General features: G+C 49.5%; 1 protein-coding gene across 1 annotated transcript in view; it reads right to left on the reverse strand.

The window, feature by feature from the left end:
* The window catches only part of KIF15 (kinesin family member 15), a 64,158-nt gene extending 39,123 nt beyond the window's left edge, over positions 1-25,035 (reverse strand). The window contains exons 1-13 of the mRNA XM_006169783.1: positions 25,002-25,035; positions 23,905-23,947; positions 22,840-23,023; positions 21,287-21,363; positions 19,232-19,269; positions 14,197-14,294; positions 13,283-13,462; positions 10,834-11,043; positions 9,212-9,337; positions 8,530-8,652; positions 3,087-3,210; positions 1,952-2,022; positions 1,330-1,539 (exon numbers count right to left, since the gene is read on the reverse strand). Of these exons, the coding sequence (XP_006169845.1) occupies positions 1,330-1,539; positions 1,952-2,022; positions 3,087-3,210; positions 8,530-8,652; positions 9,212-9,337; positions 10,834-11,043; positions 13,283-13,462; positions 14,197-14,294; positions 19,232-19,269; positions 21,287-21,363; positions 22,840-23,023; positions 23,905-23,947; positions 25,002-25,035 (1,518 nt within the window). The remainder of the gene's footprint in view (positions 1-1,329; positions 1,540-1,951; positions 2,023-3,086; positions 3,211-8,529; positions 8,653-9,211; positions 9,338-10,833; positions 11,044-13,282; positions 13,463-14,196; positions 14,295-19,231; positions 19,270-21,286; positions 21,364-22,839; positions 23,024-23,904; positions 23,948-25,001) is intronic.
* Between the last annotated feature and the right edge of the window lie 295 nt (positions 25,036-25,330).

Genomic DNA, 25,330 nt, shown 5'->3' on the forward strand with positions numbered 1-25,330 from the left:
GCTCGCCAAAAAAAAAAAAAAAAAAAAGAGAGAAAGAAAGTGTCGGGCAAACATACAGCACGCGGTCCCCTGCTGTCCCCACCAAGACCAGCTTGGCGTCTGCGTTAGACCGAAGACGTGCATAGCCTACAGCTTTGCCTTTCTCAGCGGGGTCTGCACTGTTGAAACTTCCACTCGGGCTCCTATGGAGACTAAACACAACAGGGTACACTGTGGCAGACCCTTCACCCACAGGAGAATGGTTAGATCAGAACGTCAGAGGAACGGCGGGCACACAGGTTGTGGTGGTTAGGGCTCTGGACCCTTCCATGGTTGACTGCGGTTCAAGTCCTGGATCTGATGGCTTGAAATCACGCCGGGTCCATGTACGTGCGTGCCCAAAACTCCAGGAGGAGAAGGGACTGCGGTGTGGCTATCTCAAAAAAAGCTTTCCCTCTCACTGTCTCTCTCTGGTGAGCACATGTGCCCTGTGGCAAAGCCTAAAAAAAGAGAGTACCTGGGATCCAGTTCCTTAGCATCCATGCCAGCTGCTCAGTCCAGAGAGAGCCATTCTGACAGACCCTTGCTGTTTCAGTCCTCTGCCTTGGCCTCCCAGCCTGCTAGGGTCTCGGCGCAGGCAAACAGCCCATGTCCAGGCTGGCCAGGGAAGCGAACCGTGCAGCTTTCAGCCTCCCTGGCAGTGCCACAGTCACAGAAGGGCCCTATTCTTTCCAAACAACATCTGTCTCTCTCTCTCCATATGTGTGTGTGTGTGTGTGTGTGTGTGTGTGTGTGTACATATTTGTAAAGTTTTTTCACTGGTATATGTGCTCGCCAGAGAGAATCAAAGACAGTGAGAGGGAAAGTGAGAAATCACCCCCCAAGGGGGATGGCTATGCAATCCTTTCTCCTCCATTCTCCTGTCAGGATGTTGGACATGTATGCACATGTATCTGGTGTGATTTTCTGACCGTGTGCAAGATTCAAACTGCTTGGCTGCGTGGTAGTCCAGTGTCTTAACTACCATGCCACTTGCTGGCCCCAAAATGTGCCCATATTATCTATCCATTCATGAGAGGGAAAAGGAAAAACAGTAACAACATAACTTTACAAATCTCAGCTCTAAAAAAATACCAGTTCTGACAACCACCACTGCCCCCCGGGTGGAGCCTGGCTGGGCCTGCCCTCACCTTCTGCTCTCACTACTGGGGGAAGGAGGCAGGGATCCTGCACCCTAGCAGCTGAGCCCACTGAAAACCGTCTCGCTGCCGTAAGAGCAGGTGCCTGGCGACAGGCCTGTACCTGCTCTGGGTGGCTCTCGTGTGGTGCGCCGTGACGCTGGGCACTCACCTGCTCTCGGAGGGTCTGGACCTCGTCCCTGAGCTCGGAGAGCAAGCGCTCCTGCTCCTCGGGCAGAAAGTGTCCCCGGGACTCCCGGTGCAGCCTCTCCAGCCGCGTGATCTGGCCCTCTCGGAACTTCACGATCATTTTATTCGACTGGATGAATTTTTCCTTTTTGAGAGTGAGGTCTTCCAACTGCGTAACTTTTTCTACCAGAGACTTAAATGCACAATTTATTTAGACATGGAACATAATTCAGCTTTCTTAAATTTATATAAACTCTGCAACAAATTTCAAGTATTCACAAATTTAACCTTGAAAGCAAAATTGGATCCCCACACCCTTTCCCCACTGTCTTTATTAAGCTAGTGCCACTTCCTTCACTTGGAAAGACAATGCAAACCACACAGAAGCCTGAAGTTTACTTTTTCAAAAGAATTACTTATTTATTTTATGATTACTTTTACTTTCAAATCTGACCAGAGAGAGAGAGAAAGGTGAGTGAGAAGGTAAGCCAGCAGGTCCGAGACTGAACTGCAGTCGGCCACGTGGGAGTCCAACACCGTCACCACACACCTTCTACCCCAGCCGGAAACGCTTGAATTCCCTCTACATTCGTTTGGTCTCCTACCTTCTTTTCTTGTTCAGACTTCTTAAAGAATAACATGGCCTCCTGGAAATACTTCATGTAGTCAGCCCTCTCTGTCGATCCAGTAACAAAGTAAGGGAAAGGAAGAGAGATGCTTATTTTTCACAATTTCAGAACAGAGACGTGAGCCAGGACAGCCTCTGACGGATTGCTCTCGAGTTCCCTTGAAGAGCCAGGCTGTCACCCCAAAGTACAGATTCCAAAGTGGCCCCTCCACACAGCAGTCCCTTACTGAAAAAGTCCAGTCTCTCTTCCTTTAGTAAACACAGCTGGAGGAGACACTGGGGGACAGAGTTAGAGACAGGCCTGAAAAGCTCAGGGAGCCCGGGGCCCTGTGCGCCTCCTGGGAGCGCCTGTGCCCTTCGGCCTGGCCTTGGTAGCCCGCCAGCTCATTCTGCACTAGCCACTCTTCAGGAAGATCAGTCTCTCCGGCCGTTTGTCCTGGGTCACTGGAAAAGTCACGCTGGTCTTTTTTGTTTTTCTATGTGAAAATGTGCCATGACTTTTCTTTCTTTTTTTGGAGAGGTTTTTGCTATAGGGTATGTGCACTTGCCAGAAAGATAGAGAGACAGAAAGCGAGAAATCACCCCCCAGGGGGGATGGCCACACCGCAATCCCTTCTCCTCCATTCTCCTCTCAGGATCTTGGGCACGCACGCACACGCGCCCAACTTGAGTTTAAGCTGCCGGGTCCGGGACTCGAACCGCGGTCGACTACGTGGGAGTCCAGCGACATAGCCATTACGCTAACTGCTGGTCCCTTGCCATGACTTTTCTGATGACCCGATATTTATAAATTCTGACAAGAGCCATGGCAGTGGCTCTAAACGAAACTATTAGCTTTTTCAGCATTTTTGGGTAAGAATTAGACAAAATAATTTTGACCCCCTCATTTCCTCCAGAACTGTGCCATGGCATCTCCACAGAATCACACAGAGCACCACATTGCTACAAGGCAGAGTCCACAGGAGGTGAGCATGGGGAGGTCCCCATGGGAAGACGGGGACAGCCTTACTGTGCTGCATGCCCAGGCTGCACATGGGAGCAGAACTTGCCCCGGCTGCCCAGCAGAGGCCTCACCCAGGCTGCACACGGGAGCAGGGCACGCCCTGTCCTACCTCTGGTAAGCGAGCCCTCTGGCAGCATCTGCCCTGCAGTGAGCTGGGCCAGCTGGTCCTTGAGCCTCTTCACTTCAGCTTGCAGCTGGCTCACGTTCCCTTGGGTGTCTTCGTTGACCACTGCCTATGAAGAATTTGTAAAAGGCATTAAAGAGCGCTTTTTGAGCAGTGCAGCCCTGTGCCTCTCCTTGCTCAGCACGGTCTGGAGTGATAAACATCAAAGGAAACCGTACTGAGGTCTCACAAGTGCAAGGCCACCAGACTCACAGCACTAGGACCGGGGCCAGCCAGGCTCCGCCCTCTCGCATCCCCACCCGGTGCTGCTGGATGGGCTCAACGGACACTTCGCTCCCGACCCTCCTACCTCGGGGTCCCTCCCCCGTCTCAGCTCCCAGAGGAGCACGGGGCTCACAGGGCCGGCCCAGCTCCCCGCTGCAGCAGCCCCTCACCAGGTGAACCCACCTCTCTGTCTCTCTCTGTCTGGTGAGCGTACGTGCCCTATAGCAAAAAAAAAACACCTCTCCAACAAAAGAAAAAAAATGTTTATAACAGCCTGCAAAACCTACCGGGTAGTAACAAGTCCCAGCATCAAAGGGACCCCACCATGAAAATCCGACATTTCAGTGAGGAAAAATCCCTCAGACAGCCCCAAGGTCCGTGTTCCTGTCTCAGCCAAGACGCGAACAGTTCATCTTTTTTTTTTTTTAAGCATTCATTAGGTTTTAATTATTCTTTCCCCCAGGGAAGGAGAAATTAATTTTATTTGTTCTTTCTTTTTTGGGGGAGAGGTTTTTGCTATAGGGTGCGTGTGCTCGCCAGAGAGACAGAGAGACAGAAAGCGAGAAATCACCCCCAGGGGGGACGGCCACACTGCAATCCCTTCTCCTCCATTCTCCTCTCGAGATCTTGGGCACGCACATATACGTGCCCAGCGTGAGTTTAAGCCACCGGGTCTGGGACTCGAACTGCGGTCGACTACGTGGGAGTCCAGCGACATAGCCATTACACCAGCTGCTGGTCCTGGACCACATGTATCTTTAGTGTGTTACATCTCTTCTCTGAGCACAATTACCATGCATCTCAGTCAAGACAGCCATTACTATCCACACCGCCATCATCCAAGAGCTCGTCATCATTCTCTTCACATTATTATTTCGCATTTTTTAAAAACATTCTATCACTAGGTATCATTTGGCTTGTATAAAGAATTTACCCAACATGAGATACTTCTCAGTCCAGTCCAGTTGAGAACACTACACCTTATCAACAGGTGACAGACCGTCCCGAACAGCTCACCCTTAAGCAAGTCCCGGACACTCCCGCACCTCCAGACGCTGGCTGCGGGAGACTCAGCATGGCTGGTGACTGGCACAGGCTGTGGCTCTGTTGTTCTGTGTCGTGTTTTGTGAGTTTTCCATTTGCATCTGACCCCCAGACAGCCTCATTGTGAAGCACTACTGTATGTCTGACATCACTGTCACATCAGCAACATCATAATTCCAGTCACCACTGCAGTGCCACACTTGCCAAGGGGCTTTTTTTTTTAAAAAAAAAAAAAAAAGATTTTTGCTATAGGGTCCATGTGCTTACTGGAGAGAGAGACAGAAAGCGAGAATCACCCCCTGGGATGATGGCCACGCCATAATCCCTTCTTCTCCATTCTCCTCTTGGGATCTTGGGCACACATGTGTTTACACCTAGTGAGTTTCTGGGACTTGAACCAAGTTGACTATGTGGGAGTCCAATGATAACCATTATGCTATCTGCTGGTCCCACCAAAGGACTTTTACTAAGTCTCAAGAGACTTAGGGTCATGAAACATTTTTCCCCTTCATATTACCGATACCCCACTGGGGGCAGGGTGTTGTAATCTAAGGAAATTAAATAAATGTCCCAACCTACACATTTCTGGTCACCCAAGGACAGGGGTATGGGCCTCGCTCTGGTCACGACCAGATGATCAGCGAGTCTCCCTGAGGAAGGGGCAAGGAGGGCCGACTGCCTTCCTGAACAGAGAGAGAGAGTAATCTGGCGGCTTCCAGCACTGAGTGTCCACGGGAGCCGAAGGGCCCCGGTGTCTCTGCAGTAAGTGGGGCTCGCCGTCCTCTCAACAGGCTGCCGCAGGGTCGGACGGCCCGCTCTCGCTTCTGCGGTCAGTGTGCGTGGTCCCTGCCACTCGTCCATGCTGAGCACGGCTGCCTCCTCACTACACAGTGAGCTGAGCAGCTGGGCAGACCAGGTGGGCCAGAGAGTATAAATGTGTACCAACTGGCTTTTCACGTGACGTTTCCTGACCCTGGTACACACAATACCAAAGAAGCTTCTTAAGAGAATGTAAAATGAGGGAATCCTTAGCTGCAATCCTGTGGAATATACATTTGGTCTTCACCTCCTTTCCAGGCATACAGTTCCTAAAATCCTTGGGGTCTCCCAAGGGCCAAGTGTCTTTTTATGTATACGCTAATAAGCAGATGGGCGGCCAGCCCTCGGTAATTTCAGGACGAAAGCTGAGGACAGGGAAGGCCAGGCGTAGGGCTACGACCCTTCAGCCCCACCAACCCCAGGGAGAGGAGAGGCTGAAGGTGACGTGGACCTCCAATGGCCACGGACTTGACCAGTCACGCCTGTGTACGGAGCCTCTGTGGTGCCCCAAGGCTGGATGGGGGCCGAGGCACCTGCACAGGAGGCTGCACCTGGGTTCCTGGAGGCTGTGCTGGGGGAGGGCATGAAGCTCTGCACCCGTGCGCACGCCGGCCGCGCCCTCCCCTGTACCCTTCGTGATGTTAACGCCAAACCGGTAAGAGTAAGCAATGTCCCCGAGCTCTGGGTGCTGCTCTGTATATTCATCAAGTGTGAGGAGAAGGTCATGGGACCCGATTTACAGCTGGGGCCAGGACTGCAGGGGCATCCAGCTGGGCTGGCCATGGGCACAGGTGGAGGGTGGCGGCCTTGTGGGACTGGGGCCTCCTGCTGCGGCTCTCCAGGGAGACAGCGAGGAGGGTGGGAGATGGCAGAGGGTGAGAGAGAGCGAGTCGAGGATGGGAGAAAAAGCAAAATATACAGGAAACAAGAAATGGAAAATTATTTGTTGATGACAACACATATGTTGATGTGCTTGCTTGAGCCAATATACAGTGTATTCTAGATGGAAACTCTCATTTTGTATGCTGTAATGATGTATAGTGAATGAATGTAAATAAACAAATTTAAAGAAAAAAAAAAGAATTGAGCTGAATTAGGGGCACAGTGTCTGCTGTGGACCACTGGCTGGTCGGGGGAGAGAACTCCCATACCTGCTGGTAACCACAGAGCACAGGAGACTGTTGACTGACTGCTAAGTGAGAAGAGAAAAACAAGCAGAAGAGCACACCCCCAGTTCCTCCCTACAGTCACAGATCGGAGCTGCAGATAGCTCTAAAGATGGAGTGTGTCCATGTCACGGGATTCTCTTGTGGCCCCCTCCCCCACGTGCACACACGCATGCACCCCGCACACGGCCCTGCCAGCACGGCTCGGACAAGTCAAATCTTCAACCCAACTGTAGGAGAGACTGCCTTTCTTACGGAAAGTTAGTCACACCTCAACGACTGGCAGACTAGCCTAGGCTTTGAAGTTCATGTGGTTACAGAGGTTATGAGAGAGGAGCCAGAACTTGGCACACATTGGGTCACTGGAAAAGCCGTGGTGTATCTCCTATGCCAGAATGTGCCATGACTCTTCTGATGACCCGAGAGTTACAATAAGGCACGTGCGCTCACCAGACAGACAGACAGAGACAGAGACAGAAAGCGAGAAATCACCCCCCAGGGGGATGACCACGCCGCAATCCCTTCTCCTCCATTCTCTTCTCGGGATCTTGGGCACGCACGCACACGCGCCCGGCGTGAGTTTTAAGCCACCGGGTCTGGGAGGCGAACCGTGGTCGATCACATGGGAGTCAAGCAACATAGCCATTACGCCAACTGCTGGTCCCTTAAGATAAGCTTTTAATAATATTATTAGGGCAACCTCAAAAATGGCACACTCTAATTTCAGCATTTTCTAAAATAAGTATACATAGTACATTACCTTGTTTTTAATCAGTTTGGCTCTTTGAGCAAAGTTAAGTGTGGACAGGGTCTCCCCAAAACACCGGGAGCCGGGATGGACGTTGGCGATGATGGCGGTCCTGGCGTTGCCACCCAGGGAGTCCTGTGTGACGATGTAAACGGGACGGGTTTTCAGGTAAGAAATCACATGATTTTAAAAATTCAACACGCTTTTTCTGTACTCATGACAAAGCATGTACTTGGGAGAGCGGGGAGAGAGAAGAGCACCCTCACAGGTGGGTCAAAAGTCAGCCCCTCCTCCAGCCTGCGGGTCTCAGGCACGTGTGTTTCAGGCTGACCCAGGCAGGGATTCAAACTGTGGCTGCCATGAGGATTGAGCTGCTCGAGTGGCACATTATCACTGCCAGGGTGCCCCAGGAGGTCTCCCCCACCCTGAACTGCCAGAGGGCACGACAATCCTCTCCCCGTCTGCACCGGGCCGGACTGCAGCCATGCGTGCACCTGCACCTGTCTCTGGCTGCTGGGACCAGGACGAGAGCCACGGAGGGGGAGACGGCTGAATTAGGGGCACAGTGTCTGCTGTGGACCACTGGCTGGTCGGGGGAGAGAACTCCCATACCTGCTGGTAACCACAGAGCACAGGAGACTGTTGACTGACTGCTAAGTGAGAAGAGAAAAACAAGCAGAAGAGCACACCCCCAGTTCCTCCCTACAGTCACAGATCGGAGCTGCAGATAGCTCTAAAGATGGAGTGTGTCCATGTCACGGGATTCTCTTGTGGCCCCCTCCCCCACGTGCACACACGCATGCACCCCGCACACGGCCCTGCCAGCACGGCTCGGACAAGTCAAATCTTCAACCCAACTGTAGGAGAGACTGCCTTTCTTACGGAAAGTTAGTCACACCTCAACGACTGGCAGACTAGCCTAGGCTTTGAAGTTCATGTGGTTACAGAGGTTATGAGAGAGGAGCCAGAACTTGGCACACATTGGGTCACTGGAAAAGCCGTGGTGTATCTCCTATGCCAGAATGTGCCATGACTCTTCTGATGACCCGAGAGTTACAATAAGGCACGTGCGCTCACCAGACAGACAGACAGAGACAGAGACAGAAAGCGAGAAATCACCCCCCAGGGGGATGACCACGCCGCAATCCCTTCTCCTCCATTCTCTTCTCGGGATCTTGGGCACGCACGCACACGCGCCCGGCGTGAGTTTTAAGCCACCGGGTCTGGGAGGCGAACCGTGGTCGATCACATGGGAGTCAAGCAACATAGCCATTACGCCAACTGCTGGTCCCTTAAGATAAGCTTTTAATAATATTATTAGGGCAACCTCAAAAATGGCACACTCTAATTTCAGCATTTTCTAAAATAAGTATACATAGTACATTACCTTGTTTTTAATCAGTTTGGCTCTTTGAGCAAAGTTAAGTGTGGACAGGGTCTCCCCAAAACACCGGGAGCCGGGATGGACGTTGGCGATGATGGCGGTCCTGGCGTTGCCACCCAGGGAGTCCTGTGTGACGATGTAAACGGGACGGGTTTTCAGGTAAGAAATCACATGATTTTAAAAATTCAACACGCTTTTTCTGTACTCATGACAAAGCATGTACTTGGGAGAGCGGGGAGAGAGAAGAGCACCCTCACAGGTGGGTCAAAAGTCAGCCCCTCCTCCAGCCTGCGGGTCTCAGGCACGTGTGTTTCAGGCTGACCCAGGCAGGGATTCAAACTGTGGCTGCCATGAGGATTGAGCTGCTCGAGTGGCACATTATCACTGCCAGGGTGCCCCAGGAGGTCTCCCCCACCCTGAACTGCCAGAGGGCACGACAATCCTCTCCCCGTCTGCACCGGGCCGGACTGCAGCCATGCGTGCACCTGCACCTGTCTCTGGCTGCTGGGACCAGGACGAGAGCCACGGAGGGTGATACGGGATCCGGCTCTGCGCAGCACCCAGCCACTATGCTCAGGAGCCCGCCAGCCCACGAGGTCTTTTGAAACAGCCAAGGCCTGAGATACCGTCGCTATGGGCCCCGGCTAGCACGCTGGGAAGAGCCCGAGCACGAAGGCCTGCTCACCCGGAGTAAGAAGGTAAGTTTGGAGTCTCTGTAGCAAACATGTCTCTGTTTTCCATTGCCCACGTCCACTAGTGCGGTGATCACTTGGCCCAGGCAGCTCAGGGACCGGTTTATGTTACCTGCTTCCTAGGGCGGCAAGGGAAAAGAGCACCGTGGGCACGCTGCTGACCCTGGAGCCTTGAACTAAAGTACGCCCCCTAGGTGACATTCTGGACGGACAGGCAAGGCGCGGACGATGACCTTTTCCTACTCCATGTACACTATCATTTTAGTATTCAAAGACAAACACAAAACTCGCGCAAAAAAGGGAAAAAAAGTTACCTACATGATTGTAACTTTTTTTTTCTTAAAAGGTTTCGCCATAGGGTGCATGTACTCACCGGAGATGGGGAGAGGGAGAGAGAAATCACCCCACCAGGGAGGGTAGCCACACCTCGGCCTCTTCTCCTTTATTCTCTTGGGATCTGGGGCATGTCTGCACACATGAATGGCATTGCTTTGAAGCTGCCAGATCTGGGACTTGAACAGCGGTTGGCCATGTGGGAGTCCAGCACCTTACCCACCATGCACATGCTGGCCCTATAGGAAGTGTTCTCCCAGACCTAGTGCGGGTCCTCTTACAAGCACAGGCTACTTCATCTGCTTTGTCCCTCCACAGAAACACGAACCCGAGATTCCCCAAACTCCCCAAGCGCTCAGATGATCCAATCTTCAATTAAGTGCAGAAAGTAGACTTCCCTCCCCATTCCCAGCCCTCACCCCAGCCCCTGTATACCCTAAACTACAGGAGCTTCATGCACACTCCCGAGACTCACACTGCAGTGCGCAGAAGCACGGGTTACGCAGAGCCTCAGGCCTGCTGCTCTTCCTTAGCCCAAAGCAAGGTCGGAGCTTGGACGTTATCAAACAGGCTTTTTATATGAAATCAGCAGTCTGCTCAAACCCTTTCACTGTTTCTCAGTGTTTAAAGAGTTGTGTGCCAGGGGCCAGCAGGTGACATGGTGGTTAAGGTGCTGGATTCCACATGGCTGACTGTGCAGTTCAAGTCCCGAGCCCAGCTTGAAAAATCATGCAGGTGTGTATGTGTGTGCCCCAAATCCCAAGAGGATGGAGAAGGGACTGTGGCAAGCCCATCCACCCCGGGGGTGATTTCTCTCTCTGTCTGGAGAGCAGTTGCACTGTGACAAAAACCTTATGCAAGAGTGTGAACTGCTGAGCACCAGGGTCCTGGACGACCTGGACTCCTGCCTCTAACGCGCCCGCCCACTGAGCAGGCTGCAGTGCAGGCACGTTCCTCTGCACCCACAGGAACCCTGAAGATACCCCAGCCGGGCACGTGTCCTGTTCCTCTCTCTACGCCGTCATGCCCCCTTTGAGATGACCACTCAGGAAATCCACCTGTCCACACCTGCCCCTCTGCTGTCGCAGGCATCACCACCACCTGGCACGGGCGGAAGCCTTCTTGCCTCCCCCAGGTACGTCTGCTGTCCCTGCCCCACAACAGAAACCGCGGCTCCTTCCAGATGCAAGTAGTTCTGTGTTCCTTTGCGTCCCGCACACACAGCTTGGTCCTGACTTGTGGTAAGACTTCAAAAGGTAGGGAACCGTAACTTCATTCTTACCTTCATCCGCATTCCCTCTGCGTGGGTATCTCTTTGCCTTTCAGACCCTGCCAAATCCACCAGGTTGAGCAGGGAGGTTCGTATGTTCACGACCTCATTGCTTCTCTCCATCGACTCTATTGCGATTGTAAAGACTGCGTGGGACCTGGAGGACTCTCTGTTCATCGATGTCGAGGCCACACGTCTGTTCCTCCACCCCCCAGACAGCACCTGGGCAGAAGGAAAACTGGACAAGAAGCAACAGCAGGAGCCGGCCCCAGAGCACAGCCTTAAACCCTTCACCCAGGGAACCGTCCCACATGGCTGGCTGTGATTCGAATCCCAGTCCTTAATGCTTCAAAAACAAGCTGGGCGCGTACTGGCAGGTGGCATGGTGGTTGAGGGGGCTGGACTACCACATGGCTGACTGTAGTTCGAGTCCTGAACCTGGTGGCTTGATTTCTCACTATCCCTCTCATTCTTTTTGTCTCTCTAGTCAATTTAAAAAATAATAATAAATAAAATAACAATGAATACATTTAAAAAAAAAATGTTGGTCATGTGTGTGTGTACCTCAGTGGAGTTGGTCGTGGTTTGAGTCCCAGACCAAATGGCTTGAAACTCATGCGGGCTGTGTGCGTGCATGGCCTAGATCCCCAGAGGATAATGGAGAAGGGACTGCAGTGTGGCCATCTGCTTTCTGTCTCTGTCTCTCCAGCGAGCGCACATGCCCTACAGTAAAAATCTCTCTTAAAAAAAAAAAGTCTATTTTCCATACTTCTGTGCCATGGCTTCATTTGCAGCTCACAACAGGTCTCTAATCAGTGGTCTGGGCCTGAGAACCGAGCATCCCATCACAATGCTCCCCAGCTCGCTGGCTGGCAATACTGTCTCTGTCTCTGGCAACCACATTGCCCTCTGGCGATGAAAAAGAAACGCAAGTCAGATACACTTGAGGCAAACTTAAAACATCAGATATGCATTTAAGAATCAATAACCTAATATCTACTTTCACAGTTCTCCCTCCTTCATTCCTGATAGTGTGCACACCGTCCTTGGGGCCTGGTCACACCACGCTCCTTCCTCCTCCAGTTCTCCAACCTGTCGGGATCTGGGGCAAGGGCAGGGAATGGGGCTGGGAGCACCAGGCCTCTTCTGCACAGCACTTCGCGCCTGCACCGTGGCGCTGGCAGTGCGACTTCTACAATATTCACTGAGTCCCAGCCTCAGGGGCTTCAAACTCATGCCAAGTGCATGTACGTACGTGCCCAAAATCCCAAGAGAAGACTGGAGGAGAAGGGGCTGCGCAGTGGCCATTCCCCTCCGGGGGCTGATCTCTGGCTTTCCTTCTCTCTGTCTCTTGCTAATGCAAAAATTTCTCTCTCTAAAACAAACAAACAAAACTAGTAACAAAAAGAACAACTCTCCGTGTGAGGAAAGTAAGGCGTGTTGTAACCAACCTCTAAGAAAACCAACGTGATTCTGTGTTATGCTCCGCCTTGTCATCTTAAAAGACGAACCCTTAAGAACGTCAGCCTTTACCCTCTCCTTCACCACGCATCCAGAATGGAAGCTACAATAACCATGCCGAGCCTTGACGGACACTGGGCTATGGAGACGGGGGAGAGGGTGCTAGCCAGTCTCCTCCCACAGGACTGGCTGCGAGAAGCGCCCACAGAGGACGGGCACTCGGCAACACCTTCTTCTCCTCTCGTATCCCCCGTCCGAGGTCTCGGGCATGCATGCACACACTTGCGGAGTGTTTTTCAAGCTGCCAGGACTGGGACTTGAACTATGCAGTCAGCCATGTGGGATCCAGTGCCTTGATTACCACTTCACCAGCTGGCCCCTGCAGGGTAGTTTCAATTTGAGAGTACCTGACTGGAACGAGTAGCACCAACATACTGCAGTGTAGACAGACAGCTCCAAGCTCTATCTTAGCTGTGAGAAACCCACACCATCCTGCCACATGCATCTCCTTTAGCTCTGCGTTTCACACAGAGCAACATGTTGGCACCTCAAGTTTTTCTTTCTTTCAGATAAAGATGACTTCTCGGCGTGTTCGTCACCTGAGCATCTAACGGATACGCGAGACAGGGTACCTGGTAGGCTTCGGCGGCTGAGGTCACCACCTGCTCCACCATCCCCACGACGAAGAAACTATGCAGTCAGCCATGTGGGATCCAGTGCCTTGATTACCACTTCACCAGCTGGCCCCTGCAGGGTAGTTTCAATTTGAGAGTACCTGACTGGAACGAGTAGCACCAACATACTGCAGTGTAGACAGACAGCTCCAAGCTCTATCTTAGCTGTGAGAAACCCACACCATCCTGCCACATGCATCTCCTTTAGCTCTGCGTTTCACACAGAGCAACATGTTGGCACCTCAAGTTTTTCTTTCTTTCAGATAAAGATGACTTCTCGGCGTGTTCGTCACCTGAGCATCTAACGGATACGCGAGACAGGGTACCTGGTAGGCTTCGGCGGCTGAGGTCACCACCTGCTCCACCATCCCCACGACGAAGACGCCTTTCTTGATGTGCTCGCGGAGGTACAGCACAGCCGACGCGGCGTCCAGCAGGTCATAAATCTGCTCGTTGTAGATCTCAATGAAGGAGCACTTGCACAGGAAACTCTTGCCAGCGCCAGCCTGCAAGGGAAGCAGCACCCCACCTCGCACGAGCATCCAGCTTACACGTGCTTTGCAAGTTGTGAATGTCCTACAGTGTCAGACTTTATTTCTTTACTATTTTTTAAGAGAGATTTTTGCAATAGGGTCTGGGCACTTTCTGAAGAGACAGAGACAGAGAGATGGAAAGTGAGAAATCATACCCAGGAGGATGGCAACGCTGCAATCCCTTCTCCTCCATTCTCCTCTCAGGATTTTGGGTGCCAGTGTGATTGTGAAACTGCCGGGGGACCAGCAGTTAGTGTAATGGCTATGTTGCTGGACTCCATGTAGTTGACCGTGGTTCGAGTCCTGGACCTGGTGGTTTAAACTCATGCCAGGTGTGTGTGCGTACGTGCCCAAGATCCCGAGAAGAATGGAGAAGGGATTGCAGCATGGCTGTGCCCCCTGGGGGGTGATTTCTCGCTTTCGGTCTCTCTCTGTCTGGCGAGCGCACACATCCTATAGCAAAAAAAAAAAAAAAAAAAAAAAAAAGAAACTGCTGGTCTGGGACTTGAACTGCAGTTGGTCACATGGGAGTCCAGCACCTGAACTACTACGCCACCTGCTACCCCCAGACATTGGATGGTCCTATGCATATAAACACCACTCTAGTGAATCCACACCACAGAGTACCATTTATGCCCCTCCATGCAGTCTGAGCCAATCACAATCAGACATTTCACAAAACTATTTTATTTCATAATAAATTTTACCTTCTCTTTTTCACGATCAATTAAGGAAAACAAATACTCAAAACTTCGTGGAATTACTCCTCTCAGGTTATGAGAAAAATTATCAGATTCAGATGGTCCTAAAAGAGAGGGAAAGAAAAAGCGTTCATGTCCATTCTATCCTGCGTCCTTTAAAAGGGCACCTTATGCGACCAATCACACAGTCACAGAGGACACACTGCACACCCGAGGTTGTGGCACTTCTAACAGGCAGTCAGGCCTAGCAGTGTGGAATAGAGCCCACAGATCATGAGACTGGAAGGACGCCCCCGGTGGCCACCGTCAGTTTTACCAAACAGCTGCTGCCTCCTGAACAAACAAAAAGCAACCCACCGAGGTCCTCAACTCAGGCTGTGAACTAGTGCTTTCAGACTGAAAATGGACACCCGAGGTTGTGGCACTTCTAACAGGCAGTCAGGCCTAGCAGTGTGGAATAGAGCCCACAGATCATGAGACTGGAAGGACGCCCCCGGTGGCCACCGTCAGTTTTACCAAACAGCTGCTGCCTCCTGAACAAACAAAAAGCAACCCACCGAGGTCCTCAACTCAGGCTGTGAACTAGTGCTTTCAGACTGAAAATGGAGGCTTCCTGCTGTGAGTGTCTAGACAGGTCCGAGTGAGCAATATCTCTACATCTGAGTACAGCTAGGGTCAGGGTAGTCCTCTATTCCCACTGATTCTGATGCACAAAGACTGAGAACGGAATGGAAGAGAGATTGCCGATCACCTCCTCCTGCACCCCTCTGAACACTCAGACTGAACTTCAAGAATTAGAAGAGATGCACCATCCATCTGATGACTAGACATCACCGCAGGGTCACAAGAAATATGGGAAAGCAAGAAAATACTTCTCCTCCAAGGACAAATAAGTCCTCTTCATCCTCAGACAGTATGATGTAATTCATGGAAATGTCTGATAAAGAATTTAGAATTTTCATGGTGATAAAGCTCACAGTGATCGAAGAAGAGAGACAATGAACTGCAGAAGAGGCAGGGGAAGGAGCTGACAAGTTCCAGGTGAGGAAATTCTTGCAAGATCTAAAAGAGGAATTATGCACTTTAAAAAAAAGAATCAAGGGAACCAGCAGTTAGCGTAATGGCTATGTCGCTGGACTCCCACGTAGTCGACCGCGGTTCGTGTCCCGGACCCGGTGGCTTAAAACTCACGCCGGGCACGTGTGCGTGCGTGCCCAAGATCCCGAGAGGAGAATGTATTCCCACTGATTCTGATGCACAAAGAGTGAGAACAGAATGGAAGAGAGATTGCAGATCACCTCCTGCACACCTCTGAACACTCAGACTTAACTTTAAGAATTAGAAGTAATGCACCATCCTCAGATAGTAGGATGAAATTCATGGAAATGTCTAATAAAGAATTTAGAATTTCCATGGTGACAAACCTCACAGAGATTGAAGAGAAGAGAGACCGTGAACTGCTGAAGAGGCAGGGGAAAGAAGCTGACAAGCTTCAGGAGGTAAGGAAATTCTTGCAAGATCTAAAAGAGGAATTACACACCAAAAGAAAGAATCAAATGGACCTGTTAGAGATGAAGACTATAATACAGGAAGTCAAAACCTCCCTTGAAAGTATTCAAAGCAGACTAGATCACACTGAAAATTGAATCTCAGTTATAGAAGATAGTATTACTGGTCTAGAAAAATCCACCATGAAGACTGAGAAAATTGTCCAAAAACATGAGAGTACTATACAAGAAATACTAGATACCATCAAACATCCAAACACCCGAATAATTGGTGTCCCAGAAGGGGAAGAGACCCATAAGGGCATTGACAATCTATTCCATGAAATCCTGGAAGAAAACTTTCCAAACCTAGAGAAGCATTCGAAGATCCAGTCCCAAGAAATACAAAGGACCTCAAATAGAATCAACCCAAGAAGATCTTCTCCAAGACACATTATAGCCAGATTGAGCAAAGCCACAGACAAAGACAAGATACTAAGATTGGTAAGAGAGAAACGGCAAGTTACCTACAAAGGATATCCCATCAGGCTCACAGTGGATCTCTCATCGGAAACAATGCGAGTGAGGAAAGAATGAGAAAATATATTCAAAGTGTTAAGGGAAAAGCAATTTCAACCAAGAATACTGTACCCAGCAAGATTATCCTTCACATGGGAAGAAAAGACAAGAACATTCTCAGATAAACAAAATCTGAAAGAATTTACCAACACCAGACAAGCTCTCCAAGAAATTCTGCCGGGAGTGCTATACCAGGAAAATTAAATACAGTCACACAGAAATAAGACTTCAAAAACTAAGAAAATGGCCAACTTACCCGTGGGGACAAGTCTGGAGTTGAATATTATATCCCAAAATTTAATTGGGAAAACTGAATCACAAGAAAAGATAAAGTACATGAGACTGAACTGGTGAAATAGAATTTTATGACTTTTAGCTAAAACATTGTTGATTTTTCTCTAGGATTTGTTTTCCGATTTTAAGGATTTTTGTCTTGTCTTGAGCTGCCGATAGGTTCATATACCTACTATTTAAACAGAATCTCAACCTGCTTCCTGACTTTAAGTTTTAGGCATATTTCCTTAGCATTTCTTTGATTTATTAAAGTTACATCTACTTTTCTTTGTGGAGAACAGCCAATTTGAAAGCATGTGATGAGAACATGTGGCCCGCAGACACGCGCTTCCGTAAGCTACTCCAGCAGGGCTATGAGAAGCATCGACATACGAAAGCAGTACCTGCCTGCTGTCGACGGCTGTCTTCCTGTTGTTGCTGACAGCCAACACCCCATACTGCCCAGCACTGGCTACAGGAAGTCACAAGCCTTTATCAGACTGTCCCCCAAAAAGATCAGGCAAATTATACGGGCCGTCATTTTCACATCCTCAGGCGATTTACATCCAAGAACTGGCTTTGCATTCCGATTCCTCCTCCCTTATTCTCTTCCCAGTCCACTTCCTTCTTCCCATTCCTTTTACACCCCATTTCCCCTTCCCCCATTTTCTGCCCTTGAAAAGAATAAGCCTGAGGCTGGTTCTGGTCGCGACTTCTCCATCAGAGCAGCTGCGCCCACCCGATCCTCGCCTTTCTATACTGTGTGTCTGTGTGTGTGTGTTATTGTGTCTATTTCTAATCCGCAGCCCTGCCCACTCAGAGAAGCGTGTTCATGCCGAGCTGGCCCAGGCATTTCTTGAAATTGTAAAATACAGTAAAAAATACATTATTAATGACCATAGTAAACTATATAGCATCAGCTAGGGGCAACCTTATAGTATATTCATTCTACTCAGAGATTCATGCCCTAAGTCAGACATGCATTCATAGAGATGTATATATCAGCTAAGCTTGCTATTCAAAGTAGTTAGATTATTTAAGAAATTTTGTGAATCAATAAAATGTGGGGGGAAAAAGGAATGGAAAACAACATTTTGTATGCTGTGACAATGCTTAGGGAATGAATGTAAATTAATTCATTTAAAAAATGTTTCAGAAAAAAAACCCACAAAAACTGTTTTTCTTGAAATTAAAAAAATGCATTAAAATACCTATTTGATGACTGCAGTAAGCTATATAGCCCCAGCTAGGTGCTACTTTATAGTATGTTCATTCTGCTCACTGAGGTTTATGCCTAGGGTCAGACTTGTGTTCATGGATATGTATATATCAGCTGTGCTTGCTACTGAAAATATTTAGATTAATTAAGATCTTTAGTGAATCAATAAAATGGGGGGAAAGGCATAGAAAGCAACCATGGATACCAGAGACAGTGTGGGAGGGGGTGGGAGGTGGCAGAAGGTGAGAGACAGAGAATCAAGGATGGGAAAAAAAGCAGAATATACAGGAAACAAGAAATGGAAGATTATTTGTTGAAGATAACATGTATGTTGATGTGCTTGATTGAGCCAATATACAGCGTATTCTGGATGGAAAATCTCATTTTGTATGCTAGAATGATGCATAGTATTAAGAATATAAATAAATAAATTTAAACAAAAAACCAAACCAAAACAAAAGAAACAAAAACTAGAGAAAAATCAAACATAAGGCTTTCTATTTTAAAGGGAACCCCAGGAAATAAGTAAGAAAAAGATCAGCTAACTTTGAAATGGGAAAAAAGTCTGAGCATTTTAAAGAAGCCACCCAAATAGCCATCATCCCTTTTCCTCCCATCTCCTCTTGAGATTCTGGGCACGCAGCACACACGCCCGGTATATGTTTTTAAGCTTCTGGGTCTAGGACTCAAACCATAGTTGACTACCTGGGAGTCCAGCAATATAACCAATGTGCCATGTGCTGGTCCCCAGCAGGTTTCAAAACTGACAATATCAAGTGTGTCTAACGATGTGAAGCAACCAGAACTTCTGTATACTGCCGGGATGATCACTCTGAAGATCTGCTGGGCAATACCTACTGGAGCTAAACACATATACCACATAATCCAGCGACTCTACTCCTGGACAAGTATCCAAAAGAAATGACTTCAAAAGACACACACAAACAAAAATGTTCACAGAAGCATTATTCATATGACCCCAAACTGGAAATAATCCAAATGTCTGCTAGAAATAGAGGAGAAATTTTTTAGTACTTATCTTAGACACTGAATGTTGAAATAAAGAAGCCAGAAACAAAAGAACACATATTATAAAATTTCATTTGTAGAAGTTTGAAAATACTTGAAACTAAAGATCACAGAAGTCAGAGGAGCAGGTACCACAGGGGGCGGCGGAAGGGTCACTGGTCTGGAATCCTGATGCCTGGCGTGGTCATGCAGGAGTCTGAATGAATGAGAAGTCAGGAGAGCCACTGAGACACTGAGTCCACCTGTTCTGTGCTAGGCACTAAGCTCCAGAACACACTGACAAATACGGACATGTCAGACCTTGCTATGAGGAACACACCGTCGGCCCAGGGCCTGGCGAAAACCCCTTACTCTATATAATCGACCTTGTAAACAGAAAGGACGCCTCCCAGATCAGGCGCTGCCATCACAGGAGCCCGGCCAGTCAGCAGACACTCCTCTCCGATGTACTTACCCATCATTGTAAACGTCTTCCCCGAGCCAGTCTGTCCACTGTAAAAGAGAACGTTTCATAGTTGTACACACAGAAGTGATAGTACTACCTCCTACTGTAATACAGTCCAGCGTGAAAGGTGAATGAATGGTCTACCTTCTTTCCCACCGATTCCACCAGGGGCTAGCCACTACAAATCGCTGACCAGTTTCCAGGGTACACAGACACAGCCTTCCAAGCTTTCATCTAACTTTGATTTATAAAAATTGAGATGCTGATCTTTTTGCTGCTCTGCAACTGTGTTCCCTTCATTTGAAGGCCGATACCTTTCAAAACCAGTAAACAGAGGTCTTCTGTATTATTTTAACAGCTCCCTCCCATCCCATGGATGTGGCCTTGCAGCATTATAATTTAGGAAGCCAGAATCCAGTGGACTTCTGTTCCTAATTTTTGCTATTGTAAATACTGAAGCAATTCCTTCCCTAAAGACTTCACCTTTAAAGGACACTGAAAGGGCCAGGCAGTGGCATAGCAGCAATGCGGCTGGACCCACACTGGAGGGCCCCTGGTTTGGGTCCCGGAGTCTCCCGTGCGTGCCGAGTATCCACATGCGTGCCTGTGATCCTGGCTGGCTGAGACAGAGGGGATCCTGCTGGAGGCAAACACTCGTTTTCCCCCCAAGCGCTCCTTATGTCTACCCACGAGTACCGAAACCAATTTTTATTAAGTTATTAGCATCTATGCCATGAATTAAACATTACAATTAGCATGCCTATTAAGGAACAGTTCTAGCGCAGGACCAATGCACAGCTCCCATGACCAAATGCAGTTCAAGTTCTGGGCTTGGTGGCTTGAAAAACATACCAGGCACATGTGTGTGCATGCCCCAAGTCCCAATGGGCTGGAGAAATGGAGAGGGGACAGCAGCGTGACCACATCCACTGCGAGTGCTTTCTCCCTCTCGATCTCTCTGGTAAGTACATGTGCTCTTAGCAACATAAGCAGAATAATAAGCCATAAAAACGACCAGGAGGGGCTCAGCCAAAGTGTTTAACAGACACAGGAATTCAGGCAGATGGGTTGTGGAATGGCACTCCACGGCTGAGAAACATTTAAAAAACAGATCTTGCCAATCTTAAATACTTACCTCAAAAAGACAAAAAGAAAGGAGAGAAAACCCTGCAGAGCAAAGTCCAGTGGTACCCATCCGAATGCGGTGGTTTTCGTTGGCGGTGAAGGACATGGCCCTTGATTTACGTACTGCACACGGCATTCACGCCTTCAAGGTCCATATCAATATATCCCACAAAGATGTGCAGCAATGAAATGTATGCAAGAAATGATAAAATACAATTTCTTATAAAAAGAAAGAACCAGGCTCAGCGGTGGAACGGCTGGCTCCGCCCAGCGCGGGGAGAGGACGAGATGAGGCAGGAGCACGCGGCAGCATCCCCGTGAGGGAGCTCCAGCACAAGGGCGTCATGGGAACACGGAAACCAGCTTCCAAGAGCTCCACCGGCCGGAGCTGGGGCCATACGAGTGACAGGGTAAATAATGAAGTACTGGGACTATAACCCAAAGGACAAAACACGTACGCATGCGTCTACACTGTACAAATAAGTGATTCCGTGAGCTAAGTGGAGAGGACAGACAAATCTTTCCCCCAGACTTTCACAGGCAGTATGTAGACGCTCCTCTCTCCAGGAGAAGCTTAATCCCCTCTCCCTCGATTACCCAGCTCTGGCCAATCTAATCACGTGAGTCCTCAAAACCGGAGCCTCGGGCCTGTGAGCTGCCGGCTCTGAGGACAGAGAGTGGGGGCGGCAAGGCGAGTAGTGCTGGTGCCTCACACGCTGGAGACAGAAGGAGACAGAGCTGCCCGTGGAGCTTCCGGGAGGAAACGCGGCCTGCACTGACACCTTGGAGCTGCGCAGTGAGACCTGCGTTGAATGTCTGGCTCACACAGATAACCGACCTGTGCTGGTCCCAGCCACTGAGCGGGTGGTGACCTGCTGCAACAACAGGAGACCAACACGGACACTTCCTACTGACCAGGGGTAGGCAGAGCCAACTCACTATGCAAAGATGGTGCCATTGTAGCCGCTCATGCAGGACTCCACGATGCTTCTGGCCACAGTTGAGAATACAGATTCCTACAAATATAAGAACCAAATGTCACCATTTCGTAAAAATGAAGACTTATTTTCTAAACTTCTTTCAATACTATAACCATAAAAGCTGAGTACTTAGATTTTTTTTTTTAACACTTGCAATCATATGAAGATTGCATCTTCTATAGAAAATTGTCTAGGGCATCTAAGATGGTAAAACTTTAAACATAACCACGTTCATTAATCTCTTGCACAAGTACAGATTTAAAGCCCCAGTCTCAACTTGACACAGAATTCCGTGTCACGCACTGCAAGCATTACGCTGCGGTCGGCATAAAGCACGGCCTTGTCTTTTCTTGAGGGATTTCCTCACAAATCCGTACTAAATAACCTCTGGTATCTATTTTTATTTCAACATATAAGTAGATGCAACAGTGCAAGAATTCCTAAATCTACCTCATCTAACATATTCGGTCATCAGAAAAGTCTTGACATAACTTTTGTTTTTTCATTTTTTTCCTTTGGAGAGGTTTTTTTTTTCGCTATAGGGCGCATGCGCTCGCCAGACAGAGAGAGACATAGAGACAGAAAGCGAGAAATCACCCCCCAGGGGGTATGGTCATGACACAATCCCTTCTCGTCCATTCTCCTCTCGGGATCTTTTGGCACGTACGCACACGTGTCCGGCATGAGTTTTCAGCCACCGGGTCCGGGACGCGAACCGCGGTCAACTACGTGGGAGTCCAGTGACATAGCCATTACGCTAACTGCTGGTTCCCTTCTTTTTTTTTAACAGAGATTTTTGCTATAGGGCACATGTGCTCGCCAGAGACAGAAAGCAAGAAATCACCCCCCAGGGAGGATGGCCACACTGTGAGCTCTCCAGTCCCCTCTTGGAATTTTGGGCATGCATACACACTTGGTGCGAGTTTCAAGCTGCTGGGTCCAGGACTCAAACCATAGTCGACTACGTGGGAGTCCAGTGACATAACGCCATCTGCTGGTCACTAATTTTTCTGTTTTTCTATGCAAAAATGCGTCATGACTTTTCCGATGACCTAGTAAGAGCCACTCAGGTCAAAATCTCCGAGTCACCCTGGATCGCCTTCTCGTCTACTCTTCACGTCACTGTCAGCAAACAGTAGGTCCTGAGGTGGGCTGGAGGCAGGCAGGAGGTGCAGTGATTCGACACCACGCTCTGTGAGGTAGACCCACGTGGGAAGATGCAGCCCTCGCCTGGAAGCATCCCGGAATACACTGAGCATGCACGCCTGTGACCTGTGCTGGCTGAGGCTGGGGGTAGGTCACTGCGCTGAGACCACTGGCAGGGGTGCTGCTGCCTCTCACTGTCTTTCTCACTCATGGAATAAATACATTTAAGAAAAAAAAAGTATATTTGAAATGTTGATGGACAGTTTGAGTGTCCTTATCTGAGATCTACCAAACCAAAGAGAGCAGAGATAAAATCCCTCCAAACAACAAAGCCTTGTCTGGAAAGGCCGTTGTGGCTCCCGTTACCTGCGTGGTGCTCATGTCTGCAACGTGATCAAACGTGAAGGTCTTGGGCTCCGGGTTGGAGAGCAGCCGGAGAGTCGTGGCGGACAGCACGGACAGACACAAGCCCTGCTCCCCGTCGGCTGGCCCAGAGCCCTCTGCAGGCGGACGGATGCGGACAAAAACTTTGATGGCATCGTCTTCGCTGCTGAAGACAAAAAATACACTGTTTACTAAGTTACCCAAAGAAAGCTGAGAAAGGGTCTGAGTCTCAGACTGCCCGTTTCTCTAACAAGAACTTTCCCCAAAATGTCCAAGACCTGCCTACTCCATTTCCCTGTGGTACAAGTTTCCAACCACCCATGCCCTCTCCCGACTCACTTCACGACAGCTCCTTCACAGCCCTTCACCTGAGCTCACAAAGACTTCACTTCGAGGAGCCTGAGCATGCTGCCTCGCATTTCCCTCTTACTAGCAAAAGTCAAGTCAGCCATTCCGAAGACAAATTGTGCTGCTGACGCCAGCTTTAGCCTGCAGTATGAGGACAGGGGAGACGTGAGGTGCTCCTGTGCTTGGTGAGGAGCACGCCGAAGTCTCAAACGAATGCCCTCTGCTGCAAGAAAATGGCGGTTTTAGAAATGCTACATCCCTAATTCTTTTTTTTTTTAAAGAATTATTCAATTTGGTTCTTACTTATTAAGAGATTTTTGCAGGACCAGCAGTTAGCGTAATAGCTATGTCGCTGGACTCCCATGTAGTCAACTGCAGTTCGAGTCCTGGACCCAGTGGCTCCTCCCTTCTCCTCTCGGGATTCGGGATCTTGGGCACGCACACATACGCCCAGTGTGAGTTTCAAGCTGCTGGGTCCAGGACTCAAACCATGGTCGACTATGTGGGAGTCCAGTGATGTAACTATTTCGCCATCTGCTGGTGCCTCTTACTACTATTTATTTTTTAATTTGACCAGAAAGAGAGAGACAGAAAGGGAAAGCGAGAAAGCAATGTGGAAGTCCAGCACCTTAACCACCACGCCACCTGCCAGTCCCTACCCCTAATTCCTTAGGCTCCTCAATGAGATTTCTTTCTTACCTCGGCTGGTTAGACTGACAAGCTGTCACGTTGCGCAACTCAGCTAGAAAATAAAGATAAGAGGTCACTGGAGGTGATTAACTCAACAGCGATATCCCATTCTTCTCTAACCTGCTTCAAACCCCTGACATGGACGGTGGGGCGCTCCGGTGCTCTCTCCTAGCCCAGCCCGTTTCCATGAGCTGACCTTCAGACGTCACAGGAGTCCTAACAATGTGGCAGAACCTTTTCTGGCAGGATTTGGAGGGAGACCTGGCTGGGGAAGTCAGGCCTGTAATTGTTGGTTTAAAGTTAGAGAAACGGGATTACAGTAGTGTGGGTAGCCTTGCACACCGTTTAAATGCTAGTTAGATATTAATGAATCCCAAACTTAAACCTTTGCCTCTGGACTGCTCTCATAAGCCCCCAACTCCTGCCTCCAATTCACTGCTGCTGCCTGCTTGGGTCAGATGGACAATGCCCGGCCAGAACGTTTAGTAAGAGAAGCCAGGACACCAAAGGAACCCGTATTATACCATTTACAGAAAGTCCAAGAACAGGCAAAGCCAATCAACAGTGTTAAAAATCGGTGATGGCTGGGGTGGGTAGTTAATTGACTAGGAGGGGGTCGCAGGAACTTTCTGGGCACAGGAATCATTCTATTTCTTGATCGGATTGGTGGTTACCTGGGTGCGTTCATATGACCAAGTACTTTTAAGATTTGTGTCCTTTACTACACACAAATTATATCTCAACAAACCAGCAAATTAATAAAAGGATCTTCCTTCTTTAAAAAGACCATAGAATGCTTTACTCTGCAGTTTAAATACTTGCCAATCATTAGATCAAACGTGATTGAGTTCAGAAAATGAAATCTCCATATCATAAGTGTAATATTTCACTTTCTCATTTCTCTGATCTCAGTAAGCAATCTTGGTGGCACTGGTGTCACCAGGGAGCCGTCAAGGGTACAAATGTCAAAGTTGCACAGAGCACTGCATGGACTCTCTCTCCCACGCGTCCCTACTTCTTGTCCCAGGACTCTGGGCTGCGGGGAACACAGGCGGCCCCTCAGTTAGTCAACGCCTCAGGCTGCTGACGGGGCATGGCATCCCCACCAATGAAGGAGAGACGTGAGCGCCCTTCCCGCATCACTTACAGAGGCTCTCACGTGCCCTTTACAGCCAGGACGGGTCCGGCCCGGCAGCGTGGACACAGCTACTCCGAGGCCACGGAGACCCGGTAGTCCCACCACCCTAAAAAGGCAGGAGCAGGTGCATGGGGCAGCAGCTGCAGCGACTCTGAGCGCGGCCTGGAGGCCCCGCCTGAGAGCAGGTGTGCTGCTGTGCCGGCCCGGCCCCCGCCGCGCTAGGGCAGGAGGGAACAAGGGAGAGGCGGCCAGGGTAACAGCGCACAGCGCGACAGCGGCAGGTGCTGTCCGCCGGCG

This window comes from Tupaia chinensis, unplaced genomic scaffold, assembly GCF_000334495.1.
Source record: "Tupaia chinensis unplaced genomic scaffold, TupChi_1.0 Scaffold147500_1, whole genome shotgun sequence".
Taxonomy (NCBI): Eukaryota; Metazoa; Chordata; class Mammalia; order Scandentia; family Tupaiidae; genus Tupaia; species Tupaia belangeri.